Source organism: Haemaphysalis longicornis, unplaced genomic scaffold (assembly GCF_048455015.1).
Source record: "Haemaphysalis longicornis isolate Haplotype H1 unplaced genomic scaffold, Haemaphysalis longicornis Haplotype H1 scaffold_1, whole genome shotgun sequence".
NCBI classification, from domain to species: domain Eukaryota; kingdom Metazoa; phylum Arthropoda; class Arachnida; order Ixodida; family Ixodidae; genus Haemaphysalis; species Haemaphysalis longicornis.
In genome coordinates, this window is record NW_027526203.1 from 54,690,967 (window position 1) to 54,711,017 (window position 20,051).

Sequence of the window (20,051 nt, forward strand, 5' to 3'; positions counted from 1 at the left end):
AAACAAACAAATTTCTTAAATAGGTACATGGTATTCAGAAAGGACAGGGTTGGCTGCACCCACTCTTCAGGAGGTGTGGCCATTATCGCCCGGAAATCATTAGCATGCCACCCTGTCCCTTTAAACACTGTCCTCGAGGCTGTAGCGATCCGTACCATAATATTTAATAGGTTGATAACGGTATGCTCTATTTACATCTCTCCTGATTTTGCACTTCTGAGCTCTGATTTCGAGGCACTGGTTGACCAGCTGCCGGAACCATACATACTAACAGGCGACCTTAATGCGCACAACTCTCTTTGGGGCTCCACCAGAACGGATGCCCGAGGTCGCCTGATAGAGAAGTTCCTTACATCCTCCGGAGCATGCCTTTTCAACAAAAAACAGCCTACATACCATAACTTAGGACACAATACATACTCGCATCTTGACTTGGCTATTGGTTCCGCCGTTCTCTTTCCATGTCTTGATTGGGGTGTGGGAACAGACCCATATGGTAGTGACCATTTCCCCACCTCATTAACGTATATAGGTATAGGCCCGAGCAGTCCATCTTCCCATAAAAGGTTTAATGAATCACAAGCAAACTGGAGCACATTCACACAAACATCTCAACTACACCACACATCCATAAAACACCTACACGTGGAGGAAGCCGCCCAACTCGTCACGGCGCACATCCTCGACGCCGCCGAAAAGTCCATTCCCCAGGCCTCCAGTGGGTCCCGCTGCCCAAGGAGGCCCTGGTGGAACGAGGACTGCAGGCGGGCGCGAGAGGCCCAGAACAAGGCGTGGGGTGTCCTTCGCCGGTACCCCACGTCGGACAACCTCATTTCTTTTAAACGGGCAAAGGCTCTTGGGAAGCGAGTGCGTCGTGAGGCGAAAAGGGAGAGTTGGCGCACCTTCCTCACTTCCATCAATTCATACACTGATACACACAAAGTCTGGACACGAATACGAAAACTAAAAGGACAACAGACACACAGCCTGCCCCTGGTTAGTACAACAGGGGACACACTGGAATACCAGGCTAACACACTTGCACAACACTTCGAACACGTGTCCAGTTCAGCACACTACACAAACACTTTCATGAAACACAAAACATCTGTAGAAAAGAAGTCCCTGCGTGATAACAACAAGTCGCACACTTCTTACAATTCTTGTTTTTCAATTCATGAGCTGAAGGTTGCTCTGAGCACATGTAAGCCTTCAGCTCCAGGTGCAGACAAAATCACATACACCATGATACAACACCTACACCCAGACACTCTTGAAACACTCTTACACCTATACAATAAAATATGGCTTTCGGGGCACATTCCTCGCTCTTGGAGGGAGGCCATAGTAGTGGCTGTCCTAAAGGAAGGGAAGGACCCTTCCTCTCCTGCCAGTTATCGCCCTATTGCTCTGACAAGCTGCCTGTGTAAGCTCCTCGAGAAGATGATAAACAGGAGACTTGTGTACTTCTTAGAGTACAATGGTCTTCTCGAGAGCTGCCAGGCGGGCTTCAGGGCGGGGCGATCTACCAACGATCAACTCGTTGCGTTAGAGTCTTATATCAAAGATGCTTTCCTCCACAAGCAGTACTGCATGACGGTCTTCTTTGATCTTGAAAAGGCGTACGATACTGCTTGGCGGTACGGCATCCTTAGCGACTTGAAGTCCTTTGGCATGTCGGGTAACATGATGAACACGCTTGCAAGTTACCTGTCTGAAAGAACATTTCGCGTGCGAGTTGGAACGGCACTTTCTAGGGTTCATGTGCAGGAAAACGGCGTGCCGCAAGGTGGAGTTTTAAGTTGCACCCTTTTTATTGTAAAAATGAATTCCCTCAGGAAGGCGTTGCCACCGTCGATTTCCTGCTCCGTTTATGTAGACGACGTACAATTATCCTTTAAGTCTTGTAACCTGTCTGTCTGCGAGCGCCAAATCCAGCTTGGTGTTAACAAGCTAGCTGGTTGGGCAGACAGCAACGGTTTTAAATTTAATCCAGGGAAGTGCACTTGTGTCTTGTTTTCCAAGAGGCGTGGCATCCGGCCGGATCCAGACATTCATCTCAATGGTGTCTCGATTCCTGTCAAGAAAGAACACAAGTTTTTAGGTATAATCTTTGACGAAAAGCTCACGTTTATCCCACATATAAAACAACTAAAACATAAATGCTTAAAAACGATGAATATCCTGAAGGTTCTGTCGCACATTTCTTTTGGTGCTGACAAACAACTTCTTTTACGTGTTTTTACCAGCTTGATAGGCTCACGACTGGACTATGGTAGCGTTGTCTATGGGTCAGCCACTAAAACATCCCTCAGAATGCTGGACCCTGTGCTTCATCTAGGGCTCCGCTTGTCGTGTGGTGCTTTTCGGACTAGTCCAGTCGAAAGTCTGTATGTAGAGTGCAACAAATGGAGCCTAGAACGTCAGCGAGCCTACACAGACCTGCTTTATGCTTTTAAAATCTCATCAATGCCTCACCATCCTTTTACGTCAGTTTTTTATGATACATCAATATCTCAACTTCTTGCAAATCGCCCATCAGTCTCTGCTCCCTTCGCTTTCAGAGTAAGAGAAGAAGCGTCACAACTTGATGTCATGTTCTCAGACACCATCAAAACCTCCGCTACTGAACTTCTAGTACCGTGGCAGCTTCGCCCGATATCATGTGATGTATCTTTTACAAGTGTCGAGAAAAACAGAGTGCCTAGAAGCGCGATCGTGCAACATTTCTTGTCCCTTCAGCACAAATACAAGTGTGCTGAATTTTACACAGATGCTTCTAAAACTGCCACAACTGTTTCCTGTGCTGCGCATGGTGGTGGTACCTTTAATGTCTGTAGAACTATGAATAGAAATACAAGTATCTTTACGGCAGAGGCCTATGGCATACTTCTTGTAGTTAAGCATATTGTTCTAAGTCGAATTCCGAAATCTGTAATTTATACTGATTCTTTAAGTGTTGTGCGTGCATTATCCTCACAGAAGTCTAAAAACCATGTGGTCAGTGCTCTCATTAGTACTATTATGTCTGTGCATGCGTTAAACCTTGAGGTGACCGTGTGCTGGGTGCCAGGGCACTCTGGAATTCCAGGTAATGAGACCGCAGACGGAATGGCGGCCGCTGCTGCCCTTACAACAACAGTTGACATAACAACAATACCCTACACCGACCTCAAATCACACATCAGACAACACCTTCGCACAACATGGCAAGCGCACTGGAATCAACAGACTGACAACAAACTACACATTATAAAGCCACTCTTGGGAGCATACACCACTGATACTCACAACAGACACAACGAAGTTACCCTGGCTCGATTACGGATAGGCCACACGCATGCAACACACTCCCACCTGCTCACGGGATCTCCAAGACCCCTGTGTAGCAGGTGCGGGGAGGGCCTATCCGTAGTCCACATACTAATAACATGCAAGGCACTTCACACAACACGACACAAACACTTCAGAGAACTCTACAGACAACATATCCCACTACACCCATCGCTGTTTCTAGGTGACGATGCCAGTGTTTCTATGAAACGTGTGTTTGATTATTTGTCAGATGTTAAGTTTTTAAACCTTATCTCATATCACGCATAATCAAATCTGGCCCTATACACCAGCCATCACCATTACCTTTAATTGATTTTACAATGTCCGATTTACATGTTTTTATACCTACCTTTTTATGGTAATCACTTCGCTTCATTATATAACTTTTCTTCTGGCGCTCTTTGCCCTCGCTGGCCTTGCGCCATGAAACACCAACCATCATCATCATCATGACTGTGCAGGGGATCTCTTCTGGGCTACCAAAAGTGCAACGAAGACGCACAAATACATGAAGCCCTCGTAACAAAATCGCTTTAATCAAATTCTCATTTTGTTCCAACCTTTTAGGGATGCCAACTACGATGCAAGACAGAACAAACTACCGCTTACAATGAAGCCAAGTTCTTCTCCCTAGTAGTTTGCTACAATGAAGGCTTACTGTATGTCGATGCGTGTCGTATTGTGAAATAATTTGCTTCGGAGCCAAACCTGCCCGTCCCACTATTCAATGTTTCCCTTTTGTAAGTCTTACATCTGCCTTCACAGCAATGTGGTGCAAGAAGACAATTCCGCAGCAAGTGTTCTGCAAAAGAAAATCAAATACACTTAAAATGCAGCCAAGCCTCTGTTTACGTGTTGACTGCCAGATTTGGAATAAAAGAAGGTGGGAGGGTTTGGCAAGTGACGTTAAGGGACTCAGAATAATTCTCGCGGTCTGCTAGGGGCGTAGTGACACCCGTTTGAGGGCCGGTGCACTAACACAAATCAGACCTTAAACGAAGCGGAGTCTACTGAAACAAGGTAATTTGGCTTAGCTCTTTTAAAGGAGGTAATTTTTCCGGAGGTAATCGGGTGGACTACATAGAAAAAAAGTAACTGTCACAGAGCATCGGAAACTCCATAGACCCGCAAGTGATATTCGGCACTGAACACAGGTACAGTTATCATAATGTCAAGATGGTAAGACTGCAATGCCCGGTACATTTTTTTAATCGCAAATAATTTCTTTCTGATAGACATCGCTAGTGTTCAATTATAGAAGGATTACTTAAAACTTTATTCGCGTTCCTTAAAAATACTCAGTGTTCTGGTGCTCCGTATTCGGGAAGCCCATCTCTCATACCTCAATCGTGCTTTGTACACAACCTGCGGCATCCTACTGCGTTCCCCATACAAATTCCAATAGGCCTTCAGGATTCTAGACCAACAGCTAATTCGGTATTTCGGGGACTTGCTTTAGGTGAATCGTCGTTACTGGCGAAATCAAGAATGGCATGGTCATAATGAGAAGGAAAAAATATTCCACGCTTTTACATAAACCTCAGGTGTGCGGCTACCCAGTGCTGGAAGCGTTACGTGAACAAGGAACAATCCCAATCTTTATTTTCCACGTAACATTTCCGGTTTACGAAACAAAAGTCATAAACGGTAAAGAACCTACGACTAAACGCAAACACACATCTACCCTTCGCCTACCCCGCATACCATGGGTGCAAATCAGTAGAGTCGTTTGACGTGAATAAAAAGGCCGCGAAGAGAAAATGCAAGTTTGGTTCTTTCAAAAGACCGCTTTGTCTTGAAAACAGTGGGGCTTTGTTTGTGGTAAACTTGAGAGAAATAATCGAGATTATAAAGAAAACGGATGAGGCAGTGGACACTCTCCCCAGCCACTTTCCGGCGATTCTTCTATGGCGTCACAGAATCTGGTTCGTGCTGCTGGCAGCCGCCCAACAAACCTGTTGCCAAGAATCACGAACTGGGCGATTGTACTGGTACTTCTACATTCATTTGAGCATACCGCTTGAATGCTAACGTACTGGTAATACACTCATAGCTTTTTATATTACTGGCCGTTGTTGCATCATTCTGGCCCGTGAGACGTAATTATAGCGCAAATTCCGAAATTTTGCAATATTTACAGCGAACCAGTTCCGCAATTCTAGGTTTCCGGCATTTGACAAGACTCAGCATAACAGTATAAAGAAAAGAATTTACCGGCACTGGCAAGATTCAAACCTGTGGCTGATGAATCGACAGAGTTAGTGTTTTACACTCGGCCACGACCATGAGTTAGTACCCGAGATAGATGGAGAATGAGCTTTTATTGAGCCCAATAAATCTATAGTGCACGCAGGCACCGTATGGGGTGTAACCATATGCGTCTAGCAGCTCCTGGCCTCTGGCTGCCAGCGCGAACTGGATCGTCAGGTCAGGACCAGACAACAAGGTCTCCTATCGCTCTCGGGGGTCTGGTGTAGGTATAGGGGTGGGGGGCGGGTGGATTTAAAGATACTCGCAGGCTTTAGGGCGGGGCGATCGACGAACGATCAACTCGTAGCTCTTGAATCGTATATAAAGGATGCCTTCGTGCATGAACAGTACTTTTAACTGTGTTTTTTGACCTCGAGAAGGCCTACGACACCGCTTGGCGTTATGGGATCCTTAGTGACCTCAGGTCAATCGGTGTTTCGGGTAATATGTTGAACACCCTTGTTAGTTATTTGTCAGAGAGACCGTTCAGAGTAAGAGTTGGTTGTGCACTTTCAAAGGTTCACGTGCAAGAAAATGGCTTGACGCAAGGTGGCGTGTTGAGTTGCACTCTCTTTATAGTAAAGATGAACTCTCTTGGAAAGGCACTGCCACCAACAATCTCTTATTCTATGTATGTACACGACGTGCAAATATCTTTTAAATCATGCTATATGTCAATATGCGAACATCAAGTCCAGCTTGGTGTCAAGAAGCTTGCCGGCTGGGCAGACAAGAATGGGTTTAAATTGAATCCTGCAAAAAGCTCCTGCGTTGTATTCTCCAGGAAGCGCGGTATCCATCCGGACCCAGACATTACTCTTAATGGGGTGTCGCTTCCTGTGAACAAGGAGCACAAGTTCTTAGGTGTTGTATTTTACCACAAACTCGCATTCATTCCACACATCAAGGAACTTAAACATAAATGTCTAAAAACAATGCATATACTTAAGGTTCTCTCCCATCAATCGTATGGTTCCGACAAAGAACTCCTACTACGGCTCTATACTGCTTTGGTTGGGTCTCGTTTAGACTATGGCAGTGTGGTATATGGGTCGGCGTTTAAAACAGCGTTGCGAATGCTTGACCCAGTGCTACACTTGGGGCTACGGCTTGCGTCGGGTGCTTTTCGCACTAGCCCTGTTGAGAGTCTGTATGCCGAGTATAATAAGTGGAGCCTTGAGAACCAACGGACGTACATGGACTTACTTTATGCTTTTAAAATTTCATCGCTGAATAACCATCCTTTTTATCCTGTCTTTAACGACACATCCACATCTGTGCTTTTTGTAAATCGCCCATCCGTTCCTTTGCCCTTTTCACTTAGAGTGAGCGAGCGAGCCTCGGATCTGAGCGCTTCGTTTTTAGATGTGTACAGATCATCCTTTTCAGACATTTTACCTCCTTGGAAAGTTCGTCCTGTGTCCTCCGACCTTTCTTTTATGAAACTTGACAAAAATCGGGTACCGCGAGCTGCAATACTGCAGCACTTCCTGTCTTTGCAGTATAAATACCCACTTGCAGAATTTTACAGTGACGCGTCTAAAACCTCCACTATGGTCTCCTGCGCGGCTCATGGTCCGAATTTCAGTGCAGCCAGAACCATGAGCGTCCACACAACAATTTTTTCAGCAGAAGCATATAGAATTTTATTGATTGTACGACACATACTTGAAAATCAAATTCCGAAGTCTATCATCTATACAGATTCCTTGAGTGTTGTTCGCGCACTGTCATCGCATACACCCCCCAAAAACCACATAGTTAATCTTGTATTTAACACTATCATGTCTGTGTATGCGCAGAAGCATCAGCTGCTCCTCTGCTGGGTCCTATGACACGCTGGGATCGCTGGGAACGAGTTGGCAGACGAGAGGGCCGCTGCTGCTGCACTCAGGAACACTGTAGACATAACAACCGTACCATATACAGACCTCAAGCCACACATAAGACAACACTTGCGTAGAACATAGGAAACACACTGGAGTGAACAGACAGATAACAAGTTACACGTTGTAAAACCACGCTTGGGACCATACACCACTGACACACGCAACAGACACAGAGAAGTCGCCTTGGGTAGGCTGCGGATAGGGCACACCCATGCAACGCACTCGTATCTGCTGACGGGATCTTCTAGACCCAAGTGCAGCAGGTGCGGTGAGGCCCTATCCATAGTTCACATACTAATCACACGCAAGGCACTTCACGCAACACGACAGAAACACTTCAGAGAACTCTACAGACAACATATTCCCCTACATCCATCGTTTTTTCTAGGTGATGATGCCATTGTTTCCGTGAAACGTGTGTTTGAGTATTTGTCAGACGTCAAGTTTTTAAACCTCATTTCCTATCACGCATAATGAATATCTGGCCCTGTACACCAGCCATGCTCATTATCGTTTCGTGATTTTACTTTTGTTTTTGCTGACTTTACTTAGTGTTTAAGGTTTCACCCCTCATATGACTATTGTTTTGGCGCTCTTTGCCCCAGTTGGCCTTGCGCCATAAACATCCAACCATCATCATGACCAACCCGGGAGGCAAGCCGCTTACTCAATCGTCCGTAACTGTGGGTAGGGGATACCTGCCACCTGATCGACAGAGAACACGTGATAGAGTTCATGTTGCCCGTGCGGGCGCTTAATTTAAGTGTGCGTGTTTCGTTCGTTCGTTCGTTCTGCTTGTTCGATGTGCTTCTTGTTCGCCGTTATACCAACAAAAATAGAGTATAAGAGTCTAAGTGGTTGCGGCAGGGAAGAAGAAGCAAATCGGCTGCAATCGTGGACTTAAACCATCGTGATGGTCGTGAAGGTTGCCTACAGCTTCGCCACCTTCAAGTCGTATGCGTTAGATGACCTTTCCTCATTTTTTGTAGTTCTTTTTCGGTAAGGAGTCTTTCGGGAATGGGTGGAAGCTTGAGTGAGTTACCAAACTGTAGTTATCACAAACAGAACACGTTTGCGTTCTGTCTGCATGGGCCCTTTGAGAAGGCCAGTTTCATGGCATCAGCTCATCCAAGTACCTAAAAATCGGATACCTCTGCCATGTGATTTTTACGCAGCGTCATCTGTGCTTCAAGAGCATCTGGTTGTGCTCCCAAGCTGATGACCTTCGGGGGCATTGCCTGCTGAGATCGGCCGGTGAACCTATTCTGCCTTGTCAACGCCGGAGTGCCCTTTAGTCCTGACGGCGATAGAAAATGTGGTTTCCCCAATAGAATACAAAATTTCACGTGTACCCTCATCACAGTCCCACCCATTGCGATGCTATGATTTTGTAATTGCACGTTATTTGCAGCACCTTGATGGTCTTATTGAACGGAAGCAGCATAGGGCATTGCGCATTGTGCAGCCGTACAAGTAATTGCAGTGCTAATATTTGTATAGCTTTCTATTTATTGTTTTGTGAACATCTGAAACGTTTTGTTAAATAACCAAAACATAGTGAATGAGCAAAATTGTTCTGTCAAAGGCCTACATTGTGCACAACAAATACACACTAGTCACTCACCGCTCCAGCATATTGTGATCAATTACCTCCAATGGTGTAGTTTTTCAAAATTGGAGGCAACTAGCGCAACAGACGAGGAGAGGGTACGAAAGGACTGTAATGTCGGTTTTCGGTAAGCTAACTTCCCAACGCCCAAGTATTGTCATTTGCTGGGCGCCGTAGCCAGATCAGGTAAGTCCGGAATGAAAGGAAAGGAAAATCGGTCATAATGACGACTATGATGATGCTTCTTAGTGTACTGTTTACGCGGGCATCTATCCTGTTATCGATGTGATGATCATTGTTGGGAGTTTTTGGCGCAAGGCCAGCTAGGCCAAAGAGTGCCAAACAAAAGTGGTTACCACAAAAATGTAGGTGTTCAAACGTGTAAGCCAGACGAATGGTCAAATCAATAAAAGGCGATGGTGATTCCTGGGAAGGACGTACACATTTTATAAATTAAAATATTTTTCCCACGAACGTATATAGCAGCAGCGTAACAGAGGTATGTAAGCTGATCGTGTAGCAGCAACACTGGGAACATTTAATGCTTCATGACATCAGCTGCTTGGTCGAGGTTGTAACAAGATATACATTTAACTTGGGTGTACGTGCTTCGTAATTCACCTCGGTGCATTCAGGACAATTGCAATTGGCGTTAGTTGGAAGGTGCGATGTCATAGGCAGGACATTCGGACCTTTGTGCACCAGACATCTTCACGTGACACGGCTGACAGCTTATATGCGTTAGGCGGCATATCTTCTCACTTATAAAAAAAGCACAAAATTATTTTAGGGGCGAAGCTCCTTAAGGCGTGAGTCTGTCCATCCTCGACGTATGTAAGTAGCCACCTCTAGTTTAGTTCTTGGATTGTTTACTAGATGGCGTGGCTACCTCTAGTTTAGTTATTCGATTGTTTACTAGATGGCGGTACTTGTATATGATGAAAAGATGCGCTTGGATTGTTTACTAGATGGCGTGGCTACCTCTAGTTTAGTTCTTGGATTGTTTACTAGATGGCGGGGAGCGTTGTAATAAAATCCGTTCGCTGTTGGCGCGCGCTCGGAGTCACCCGATGGATAAGGCTGCAGATGTGCGAGCCCGCGAGGCAGAAGCGCTCCGTGAAGCTGCGCGACGCCACCGCCAAGATCCTGCCGTACGAGAGCGGGAGGCCGAAGCGTGTCGTCTGGCTGCGCGACGACGCCGCCAAGATCCCAGCGTTCGTGAACGAGAGGCCCAAGCGTCACGGCAACGGCGCGAGGACCCTGCCGTACGCGAAGCCGCACGGCTGCGGCGCGAAGAGGATCTCCAAAACGTCAGAGAACGGGAAGCGGCGAGAAAGCGCGCGTATCGGCAGGCAGACCCCGATGCAGCGAGAGCTCGTGAGGCGTCTGCAAAAGGCATGAGGCGAGCTCAGCCCCAAGGTGCCGACGCGCGGTTTAAGCCAGACTTTCTAGACGTTACGTTCGGACACAGATGTAGTGGGCGAAGCTTCACTGAAGAGTCACGGTTTTACCGATGATTTCCCCTCAGGAGCTTCGCCCACTCATCATCATTCACCCCGTGGATATGCTGTGACTTATTTTTTTAGCAGAAATCCCTCGGCACACACTAGGAGGAATGTATATAAAAATTGAAAGCCCCTTTGTCTTACGAGAAAGATCTGTCTTCAGCCGCAGACCGAATCGAGAGACAGGGAAAGAGAGAGATAACTTGGTTGGTTGGTTGGTTCCAAAAAAAAAATGGCTCGTACCCACTCAGGGGGATTGGCCAGGAAATGGGCGCTAACTGAGAGAAGAGGAAAAACAGGAGTTTTGATTAAAAGAAATAAAGTGAATAAATACAGGGAAAAGGTGAGTATAAACGGGAATAAAAAGATAATAAGTACACTGCCAGAAAATGACGTTTGGTAGCAGATAGAGCAAACCAACTACAAAATCAACACAAATGAATGAGGAAAGGATAGGCCGAAGGACAATCGTGGAAAGTGCGTAAAAAATGAAGAAAGAAGGTTCGGCAGAGAAGGAGAGGCAGTGAGCGGGAAGGCAGAGGATACAGGCTCAGACATGTTTTTAAGAGCAGCCCGCCATCCTGAATTAGCGGCAAGCACGGAAGACGGCGTGATCCAAAGATGAATGAATGTACAGCGTGGCAAAGATCCCCGCAGCAAAAACCCAGTACTGTCGCCTCAAATGATAATATTAGAGGAACAGTGATTAATTCGAATGAAGTCTCGTGAGCGAATCGTTCGTTGTCGTCCGGGCTGGGACTTCCAAATCGGGGGAATCGGCCAGTGCTAAAGTGTTGACTGTTCACCCACGCTTTGTGGGACTCTGTGGAAACCCATTGTGTAAGTTGACTTTCCTGCAGTGCATTTTGAGCGTCACAATTGGGATTTTGAACTTCGAGCTTTTCGACCATAGAAGGCTTCGCGTTTCAACCATCCTTTACATCACGCACTATCCTCATCATAAGCAGTGAAAGTTGAATTTTCTGCAGTGAGTTTTTGGCGTAACGATTGGTGTTTTGAACTTTCTGAACTTTGAAGACGTCGGCTTTCGACCAGGCTTCGCGCATCAACCATGTCTCATTTCACCCACGTTCATCATCACCGTCAGAGAAAGTTCGCTTTCCTCCAGTGCGTTTTGGTCAGAGAAGTGTTGCCATAGTATGCTTTTGTGCCGCCGCGCCACCGCCGCAAGCTGTTTTGCTCGTGCCCCTTTCCTCCGCCGCCAAAGACCCCAGACTTCGCGGACAGCCTGTTCTTACACAGGAGGCTCGACTTCAGTTTCCCGTAGTCCTCCACCTCCTTATTTGGCAAGTGGGCCGTGACGTCGGATGCCTCACCCAGCAAAAGCGTAACCAAACTTTGCGGCCATTACCCATGACTAAACTGGGCCTTCTCGCAAGTACGCTCGAAATTGATCAGAAAAGGCAGATGTCTTCTCTGTACCTTGTAGGGTCGCATAGGTCGCTCAGTCACCGCAGACTGCGCGCTGCTGTCACCCTGAACCTGAGGTTGGGGCATTTCGAGCTCCAGCCGCTTCAGCACTATATCTGCTGTTTTCTTTCCTTCTGCCAGAGTCTCTCTCGCTCGAGCTCGTTGTCGTTTTTTTTTTCGCCCCTTTGGAGTTTCTTCCCTTCCTGCTGAAGCAGTACTCTCTCCAGCTGGATTTTCTGTTCTCCCTTTTCCCGCTGGCATTCTGTCTCTACAGCCTGACATTTAGCGGTCTCCCTGTCATCGATAAGCTGAATGCATTCCGAAAGCTTCTCATCGTCAACTCCATCAGCGAGTATAGCCTGTATTAGCTATAGCGTTCTGAGCGCGTCCGCAACATCCAGCGCAACTCTTTTGCAAGTTCCAACAACTGGATTTTTTTCCCAGCATTCATATGTTCATGGCTCTCTAAAGCACTACTTCCCAACTGTATCAACATAGTCCAGTGCGAATAATACATGTGACAAAGTCACACGCCCTACCAGATATCCTGTGAAGCCTGGGAAAACTCAGTGAAGAAAGGTGCCGCACGCACCATTGACCGCCGTGAATTCTACGATGCCCGAGCCGCCGTAACGGGCTTACAGCCCGACTCGGAAAGAGCAGAACTCTAAACTTAGCCCTATGCAGTCACTGAATGCGCTTGATTTATCCACAGAAGCGTTGACGGTTGCGCCGCCTCCCAGGGCTTCCCACACAGCTCGGCGAAAGTACGGACGCACACGAACACTCTTTCCCGGGCTCGCGAAAGCCGGCGCACGTTGATTCTGAGGAAGGGCAAACGAGATCTCGGCGACGGGACTCTGTGGCAGATTCAAGGCTCTACATGACTCCGGTAGAATAGTGTATTTTGCGATTGCCGCGGGCCTGATCCACCGACAGCAAGCGCCCGCGCGGCGTACGCACTCCGGCTTGTCGCAGCATGTTGGAGGAGGGCGGGTTTACCGCAGTACATAAATCTTCCCCGCATTACACTAAACTTGTAGCATGCGCGCACAGGGCAGCGGCGCGATGAATTAGCACATCCCACATCCATCATCTTCATCAGCCCACTCAGGTCCACTGCAGGACGAAGGCCTTTCCCATTGACCTTCAACCACTCCTGCCCTGCGCTGCTAGGGCCACAGTTTACCCCCGATTTTCCTTATTTCATCCCTCGAACGGATTACTGGCCTTCCGCTCCTTTTAAACCCATCAGAAGTAACTCTCAGGGACCGGAAACGAGCTACCTGGATCAGAAAAGAACTAGAGTACAAGAGAGAATAGTTGCACTAAAGAAAGAAATGGGCTTGGGATGACCATGTTATGAGGCGAACCATCAGCCGGTGAACACTCATTCACTCATGCCTGAATATTGTTACATGGTGGAAGAGCAGATAACATGAACCATGAGAAAGGAGAACAATCCATTTACTCTATTTACATGGCGGCAATCAGAGAGAAAGTGCAAGATACGCCAGTCCCGTCTTTGTCGTGATCGTAATCGCTGGTCTCTGGTCATGGCGCTGTGAGGGTCATGGTGTTGCGGTCCTCTGATATGCCCCGTGACAAGAAATGATGTGCCGCGGAATATTCCCCCGAACATCACACAGCCAGGAAAAAGAAAGGGGCTGAAGTACTTCACAATATAAACAGAAACAACGCGAACATCGTCTATGTAGACGCAGCAGAATACAAGCATAGCGATGCATACGCAGTCGCTATAACAGACCTCTCTAAAAGACTTGTGAACTCGGCGAGAATACGAGCCACTTTCTAAGAAATGGTGGAAGAAGTGGCCATAGCCTTCGCCATTATACCGAATCTTAGCCCCAGAAAATCATTTATGATTCAAAGACTGCAATTAAAAATGTCGCCTATGATCGGTTAGCACGAGTGGCACTCATGATTCTGGAAAAATGTCCACTCAAATCCCAAGGCCAGATAATTCATTTAATCTTTGGCACCCGCACACTCCGGCTTCGAGGGATACGCGAAGCCCTGCGAACCCGCCCAAAGGGTCACGATCCAGTCAGGGCCTAATCTCTATCCCAGTCACGGGACACGTTCTGCGAGGGATCGCCTGGTCACATTTATTGTCTTTACGACCCACTACCTCCTCTCCCACAGGACGTATACCCACCGGTAGACCAGCAATCATATAACAGCAAAGATCACATTTGTCGTTTACTGCAAACTCCCTAACCCTGCCCGTCTTACCAACGTACTCCCAAGCCTGTACACAACCGCAGCCTGCCACGAAGCACGCCGCACTATCTGACATAATATGGACATGTCCCCAGGATTTGTTACCACTAAACACCTCTAAGCAGCACTGGGAAGCCACGCTCCGCATAACCGATCCGGACCTTCAGATCCAGATAACCGAGGGGGCTGTAGAGTTCACTGGTGAATGCATGCTACTAAGGCTCCAAAAATAACTTGGATGCCTCCGGTTACAAGAACTACCTGAATAGCTTCAACCACAATAATGTTTTTGCATGAAACCACAGCTGATCTAGTCTGGACGTGCCCCACCAACCCTCCACCACCCAGATCCCGTACCCTTCAAGTGTGAGAGTGCGCGTTGCAGAGCTGCCAGCTCCAAGACCAGGAGTACTGGTCTCTCGGGCGAGGATGGCAGCCGCGGTACGCGTCCTTCCGGACTAAGGTGGCCACCCTCCGCTTCTAACGCTTTTCTCCCTACCCGTCCCTGTTGCTTCAGTAAACGTTCTCTCTCTCGCTCTCTCTCTCTCTCTCTCTCTCTCTCTCTCTCTGTCTGCCTGCCTGTCTGTCTGTAGGCTCGGCTCAATGGCGAGGAAACATGCCCTCGGCCCCCACAGGCCACAATGACGCCACACAGTTGACATAAATCGACTGATTATATTTGTTATATTTATTTTATATTCTAATGATTAAATTCGGAGACAAAGAATGAACTAGGGTAGCGCAGTACTGGAAACCGGTCGGTGGGAGAGGCCTCTTTGCAGTGGACCTAGTAGGCTGTTGTTGATGATGATGAATATTGCTATTTGTAAAAGGAAAAAAACAAAAAAACAATAGGTTATTTCATTTTCACTTCTACGTGCTTTCCTAGGGCGCAAGGGAAGTTTGGGACAGTCTAGGTCACTTTATCAGGGGATGCCAGTGGAAGACGCAACTAGTTGTTATTGCGGCTAGACGAGACGTGCGACCAGTTGATTCTCTGCCGTGGAGAGAAATTTATAATTCTCCCAGTGGAGGGTAATAGCCTGGCTAAGCTCTGGTCACCACCTCGTTTCAACCACCAATCCGGAATGTGACGTCCTTCTCCGCTGCACTATCAGTATCATCACCATGGCGGTCATTATCATCATTTCCAGACAACGAAGGAGCTGCTCGTGCCTGTTTGCCACGGGAAGGCTGCGCAGGTCCAAATAAGATCACGCACCTGGATCCGTTGGTCAAACAATTAGGTCACGTTCCACTCCTCCGACGTCGCGTCAGTACAGCGTGGGACAAGCAGCCGGCATGATCACCGGGAAGCAACTTATCGCCTGGATCAACGGGCTCCTGGAGTCAAACTACGCGAGCTTCGAAAACCTCAGCTCGGGCGAGGCCTATTGCAAGCTCTTATGCAAGCTTGCCCCCGGTAGCCTGCCTCTCGCCAAGGTGAGACGAAGCGCGAAGAGCGAGAACGGCCGTGTGTTCAATTATAAGCTTTTGCAGCACGGTATGGACAAGGCGTGCCTGCGCAGAGCGTTCCGCATAGAAGATCTCATTAGCGGACGCTTCAGAAACCACTACGAACTCATAAAGTGGCTCAGGCAGCTCTTTGACGGCACGCACGCCGACCGTGACATCGGCGCTACTGGCAGCCATCCGCAGCGCCGACTTCGGAAGATGGCGAAACGGGGCGCACGTCACCCGGGCATGCGGCTCCGCTGGAGCAGCAGCCGGACGCGGCACGACGTCCGGGTTCCGAGCCGAATGACCAAGTAGAGAAGGTCGTGGATCTGACCGATGATGCGTCCGAAGCGTCTGACAGTTACCGCGTAGCTTTGTGGTCTATCGAAAACCTGTGTCGTGCCAGTGAGGCGGCAGGAAGCGCGGATGAACGAAGCCTAGCCCACAAGATCATTGAAGTAATAGAGCCCCTAAACTTGCTGGAGCCGCCTGCCGGCGAAGGCCTGCGCGTAAACTAAGTGGAAGTCTGCTGGCCCCCTTTTTGGGAAGTGAATAAAAAATCCTGGCCAGACGCCGACTACTCTACTGATCTTACTGCAAGTGCATGTGTAACCCGCAAACCATTTTTTTAAACGTGGCGTTCTGCTTTTCGGGAGCGGAATTCTAGTTTGCGCATTTCATTTCCGTTTTGAAGTGTCAATTATGAGTGATCGTGATTGACTGAAAGCAGACGCCCACGATGTGACGCAGAATGCAAGGCATTGCTTCTGTTTATCAGCATGTCATCAATCAGAGGTCTCGTATGCATGCCACTCAAGTGCGAATGCGTCACTTCGGCTCGCGCCACCGGCATGCCTGGGACCATAAAGCTTTATATTTATGTACACCATGAAGAAATGTGTCGCTGCAGTCGCGTGCCGTCGTGAGCACTGCCGCCATAGTGGCTAGCAATGCTTGTCTCTTGCTTGGCTTGCCACATGGCTTATTATTTTTCTTTGTTGCTCTTCTTAAATTAAGCTTCTGTATAGTGCCTGACAAATATTTTTTTAGAGCGACCGCTATTCTATTGGTACAACAAGTTGTAATGATATATTACTATAATATTGTTTGTCTGTGTTCTTTCTGCCACTTTTCGGCCTGCTCATGAACCATGTCAAGCACAAGTGAAACGTTACTACTCGATAAATCACGGCATGGCCGCTGAAGCGTGGCTGGCCTGCACTGCTTGCTCCACATTTCCTTCTGATATATATTAGTACGAAACTCTTAACGGCGTGGACACCTACCAAGCTCGAACACTGGCGTTGCTGCGAAACGCATCTGCGTGACGTCATCATCGTCGTCGTCATCGGTCGGTTCTCGCTTTTGCCTACGGTGTTTTGTCGTCTGCTTTACTCGGGCTCGGTCTCACCGCCGTTCCTTTGCGCTGGGTTGACATTTGGTGCTTGCACGCGCACGATTTCGCGAGCCGTGACGATATATCGGATCTAGTAAGCACGCTCAAGGCATGGTCACGTATGGCTTATAATAAGGTTGGTAGTTTGTTACCGCTACGGGCGAAACACTGCTGGCTTCACACCGTCCCTTGCGAAGCCGATTTCCTCTATATGATGCGAAACGCGAAAAGTCACAGCTAGGAGTTTTCTACGAATATCATATGTCGTATTCATACGAATATTTGGGGCTTTGGCTTCTCCGACCTGCAATCTTTCAAACAAGGAGAACAAGCCTGCTGCTACTATTCACAACCAAGAAACGGCGAGAAAAAAATGAATTCGAAGCTTTTTTTGTAATGGGTTGCCGGCTTCACCAGACGAAATCACAAATCTGCTCTGACCGTTTGCAAGCACAGTTTAAAAGAGTTGTTTATAACCCCACGGAACGCTGGAAAGTATTGTTCCACATTACTGGAGGATGTCATGGCATGTGAGCCTTCCAGCATACACCAGCTATAGGGTCGCAAGAAATATCAACAGAGTTCACTGTACTCTACTGTTTGCGAAGCCGACTGCCATTTTTAGATGGCGTTTCCAACCAATATTGACGTTTGCTGAGCTCAGCCTTAGCGCTTGAAGATGATGCCAATAGCGCTGTCGTTTGAATCTCGGATTCTAGCGATATTCTGTAGCAAGATAGGCACAAGCCCGGCACTTTCGGTATGATGCCGAAGGTCGATTGAATGCGAAACATGGTTAAGAGAGAGAGAGAGAGAGATACTTTATTTATGGCCAGCAGGAAGTGGGAGGTCGGGACGCGCAGAGCCTCCACATCCCACCCACGTTCACGACGTCTTCGGGACTAGGCCCCGCTGGCGTCCGCGTGAGCGGTGCGCGAAAGGTACTCGGGAGTTCGTCACTTTCCCCTCCGTCTGCGATTCGCTCCGCTTCTGCCTGGTGAGAGCAGCCTCCAGCTGCTGGACGGCTAGATTTTGTGCGTCCAGGTCCGCCGAATATACGGCACTCGTTATGGTGTCCGGCAGCCGGCCGTCGCGGTCGGCAGCTTCCACGGGGCGCACTGCACAGTCCCACAGGATGTGGGCCAGAGTTGCGCGATGTTGTCCGCACACACTACGTCACTGGCGTACACGTCCGGGCACACGTGATGCGCGAGCGCCGGCGTGATCACTGACTGTGTTTGTAGTTGGCGTAGTAGCACTGCCTGCTCTCGTGTTAGTTCCGGGTGGGGCGCCGGAGCGGTGCGCGGACTGAGCCGGTACCACTCCAGCACCTCCCCGTACGTGAGGAGGGGCTCCGGGTTCCACTCCACGTCGTCGTTGTCGTCTTCGCCGTCGTTGTCTTCGCGTTGGCCTCCCTCTGTCGCGGAGCTCGGCAGAGGGGAAGAGACCGCCGCCGCGCGGTTGGTCAGTCCTCGCGCGGCTGCATCCGCCGTCTCGTTGCGGTTGGGGAGACCGTCGGCCACGTTGCCTCTGATGTTGGTGTGCGCCGGAAACCACCGAAGGTGGGTGGCCGGCACCGCTGCACTGATCACCGCACTGCACTTCACCGCGCGCACTGCACTTTCACATGCGTTGTTCTTGGCGTAGTTCGCGATGGCCGACCGCGAGTCACTGAGCACTGTGGTGCACTGCGGATCCGTCAGCGCCAGCGCGATCGCCGTCTCCTCCGCCTGGCTTGCGGACGGCACGCGGACGCTGCAGGCGCTGTATATTGCTCCCGGTTAAGTTAAGTAGCGCGGTATGGTTAAGTAGCGCGGTATGGTTAAGTTAAGTTAGGTAGCGCGGTATGGTTAAGTTAAGTATGGTTAAGTTAAGTTAAGTAGCGCAATATGGTTAAGTTAAGTAGCGCGGTATGGTAGTGTTAAGTTAAGTACGGTTACGTTACGGTTAAGTTAAGTTACGGTTAAGTTAAGTTAAGTAGCGCGGTATGGTTAAGGTAAGTATGGTTAAGTTAAGTATGGTTAAGTTAAGTTAAGTATGTTAAGTTAAGTTAGGTATAATTAAGTTAAGTTAAGTATGGCTAAGGTAAGTTAAGTATGTTAAGTTAAGTTGAGTATGGTTAAGTTAAGTTAAGTATGTTAAGTTAAGTTAAGTATGGTTAAGTTAAGTTAAGTATGGCTAAGTTAGGTTAAGTATGCTAAGTTAAGTATGGTTAAGTCAAGTATGGCTAAGTTAAGTTAAGTATGTCAAGTTAAGTTAAGTATGGTTAAGTTAAGTTATGTTAAGTTAAGTATGGTTAAGTTAAGTATGTTAAGTTAAGTTAAGTATGGTAAAGTTAAGTACGGTTAAGTTAAGTATGGTTAAGTTAAGTACGGTTAAGTTACGGTTAAGTTAAGGTAAGTAGTGCGGTATGGTTAAGTATGGTTAAGTTAAGTAGCGCGGTATGGTTAAGTTAAGTAGCGTGGTATGGTTAAGTTAAGTTAAGTAGCGCGGTATGGTTAAGTAGCGCGTTATGGACGGGACAAAAGTAGAGAGCACACAGGACTAGCGCTCGAACCAACTAGCCCACATTTACGTGTTGACGATTAAATGCGTTGACATGCCGTGTCTAGCGCTTCAACTTACCTAAACCTTCCTAACCTCGCTTATTGACTGAGCCAAGACAACATTTTACTCTTAAAGGAGACTCATCGGTGAACATTCGTATGGGACTTAGTTCTCCATGACCCACGGGGTAAAAAACCATCGTGCGCGAATACGATAAGTTTTACAAATACCTACAAACGTTCCCAACGGCACAGTTCGCTTATTCGAAAGATGTGTGGCTTATGTACCGAAATAAATACACAAAACGCGTACTTGCTTGCTAGGTAGCTAATACCATCTAATGAAAACTAGATGAACCAATATGTGTTTTTGTTCATTTTTTATTT

At 47.9% G+C, this 20,051-nt stretch overlaps 1 protein-coding gene across 1 annotated transcript; it reads left to right on the forward strand.

Annotated features, from left to right (window-relative positions):
• The first annotated feature begins 15,566 nt into the window (after positions 1 to 15,566).
• On the forward strand, positions 15,567 to 16,037 carry LOC144170806 (microtubule-associated protein RP/EB family member 1-like). The gene has a single exon (XM_077700853.1). It carries the CDS (start codon positions 15,567 to 15,569, stop codon positions 16,035 to 16,037), a length of 471 nt encoding a protein of 156 aa, XP_077556979.1.
• Positions 16,038 to 20,051: the final 4,014 nt, after the last annotated feature.

Coding starts and splice junctions, on each gene's coding strand:
- LOC144170806 (XM_077700853.1), top strand. CDS start 15,567: ATGATCACCGGGAAGCAACTTATCGCCTGGATCAACGGGCTCCTGGAG.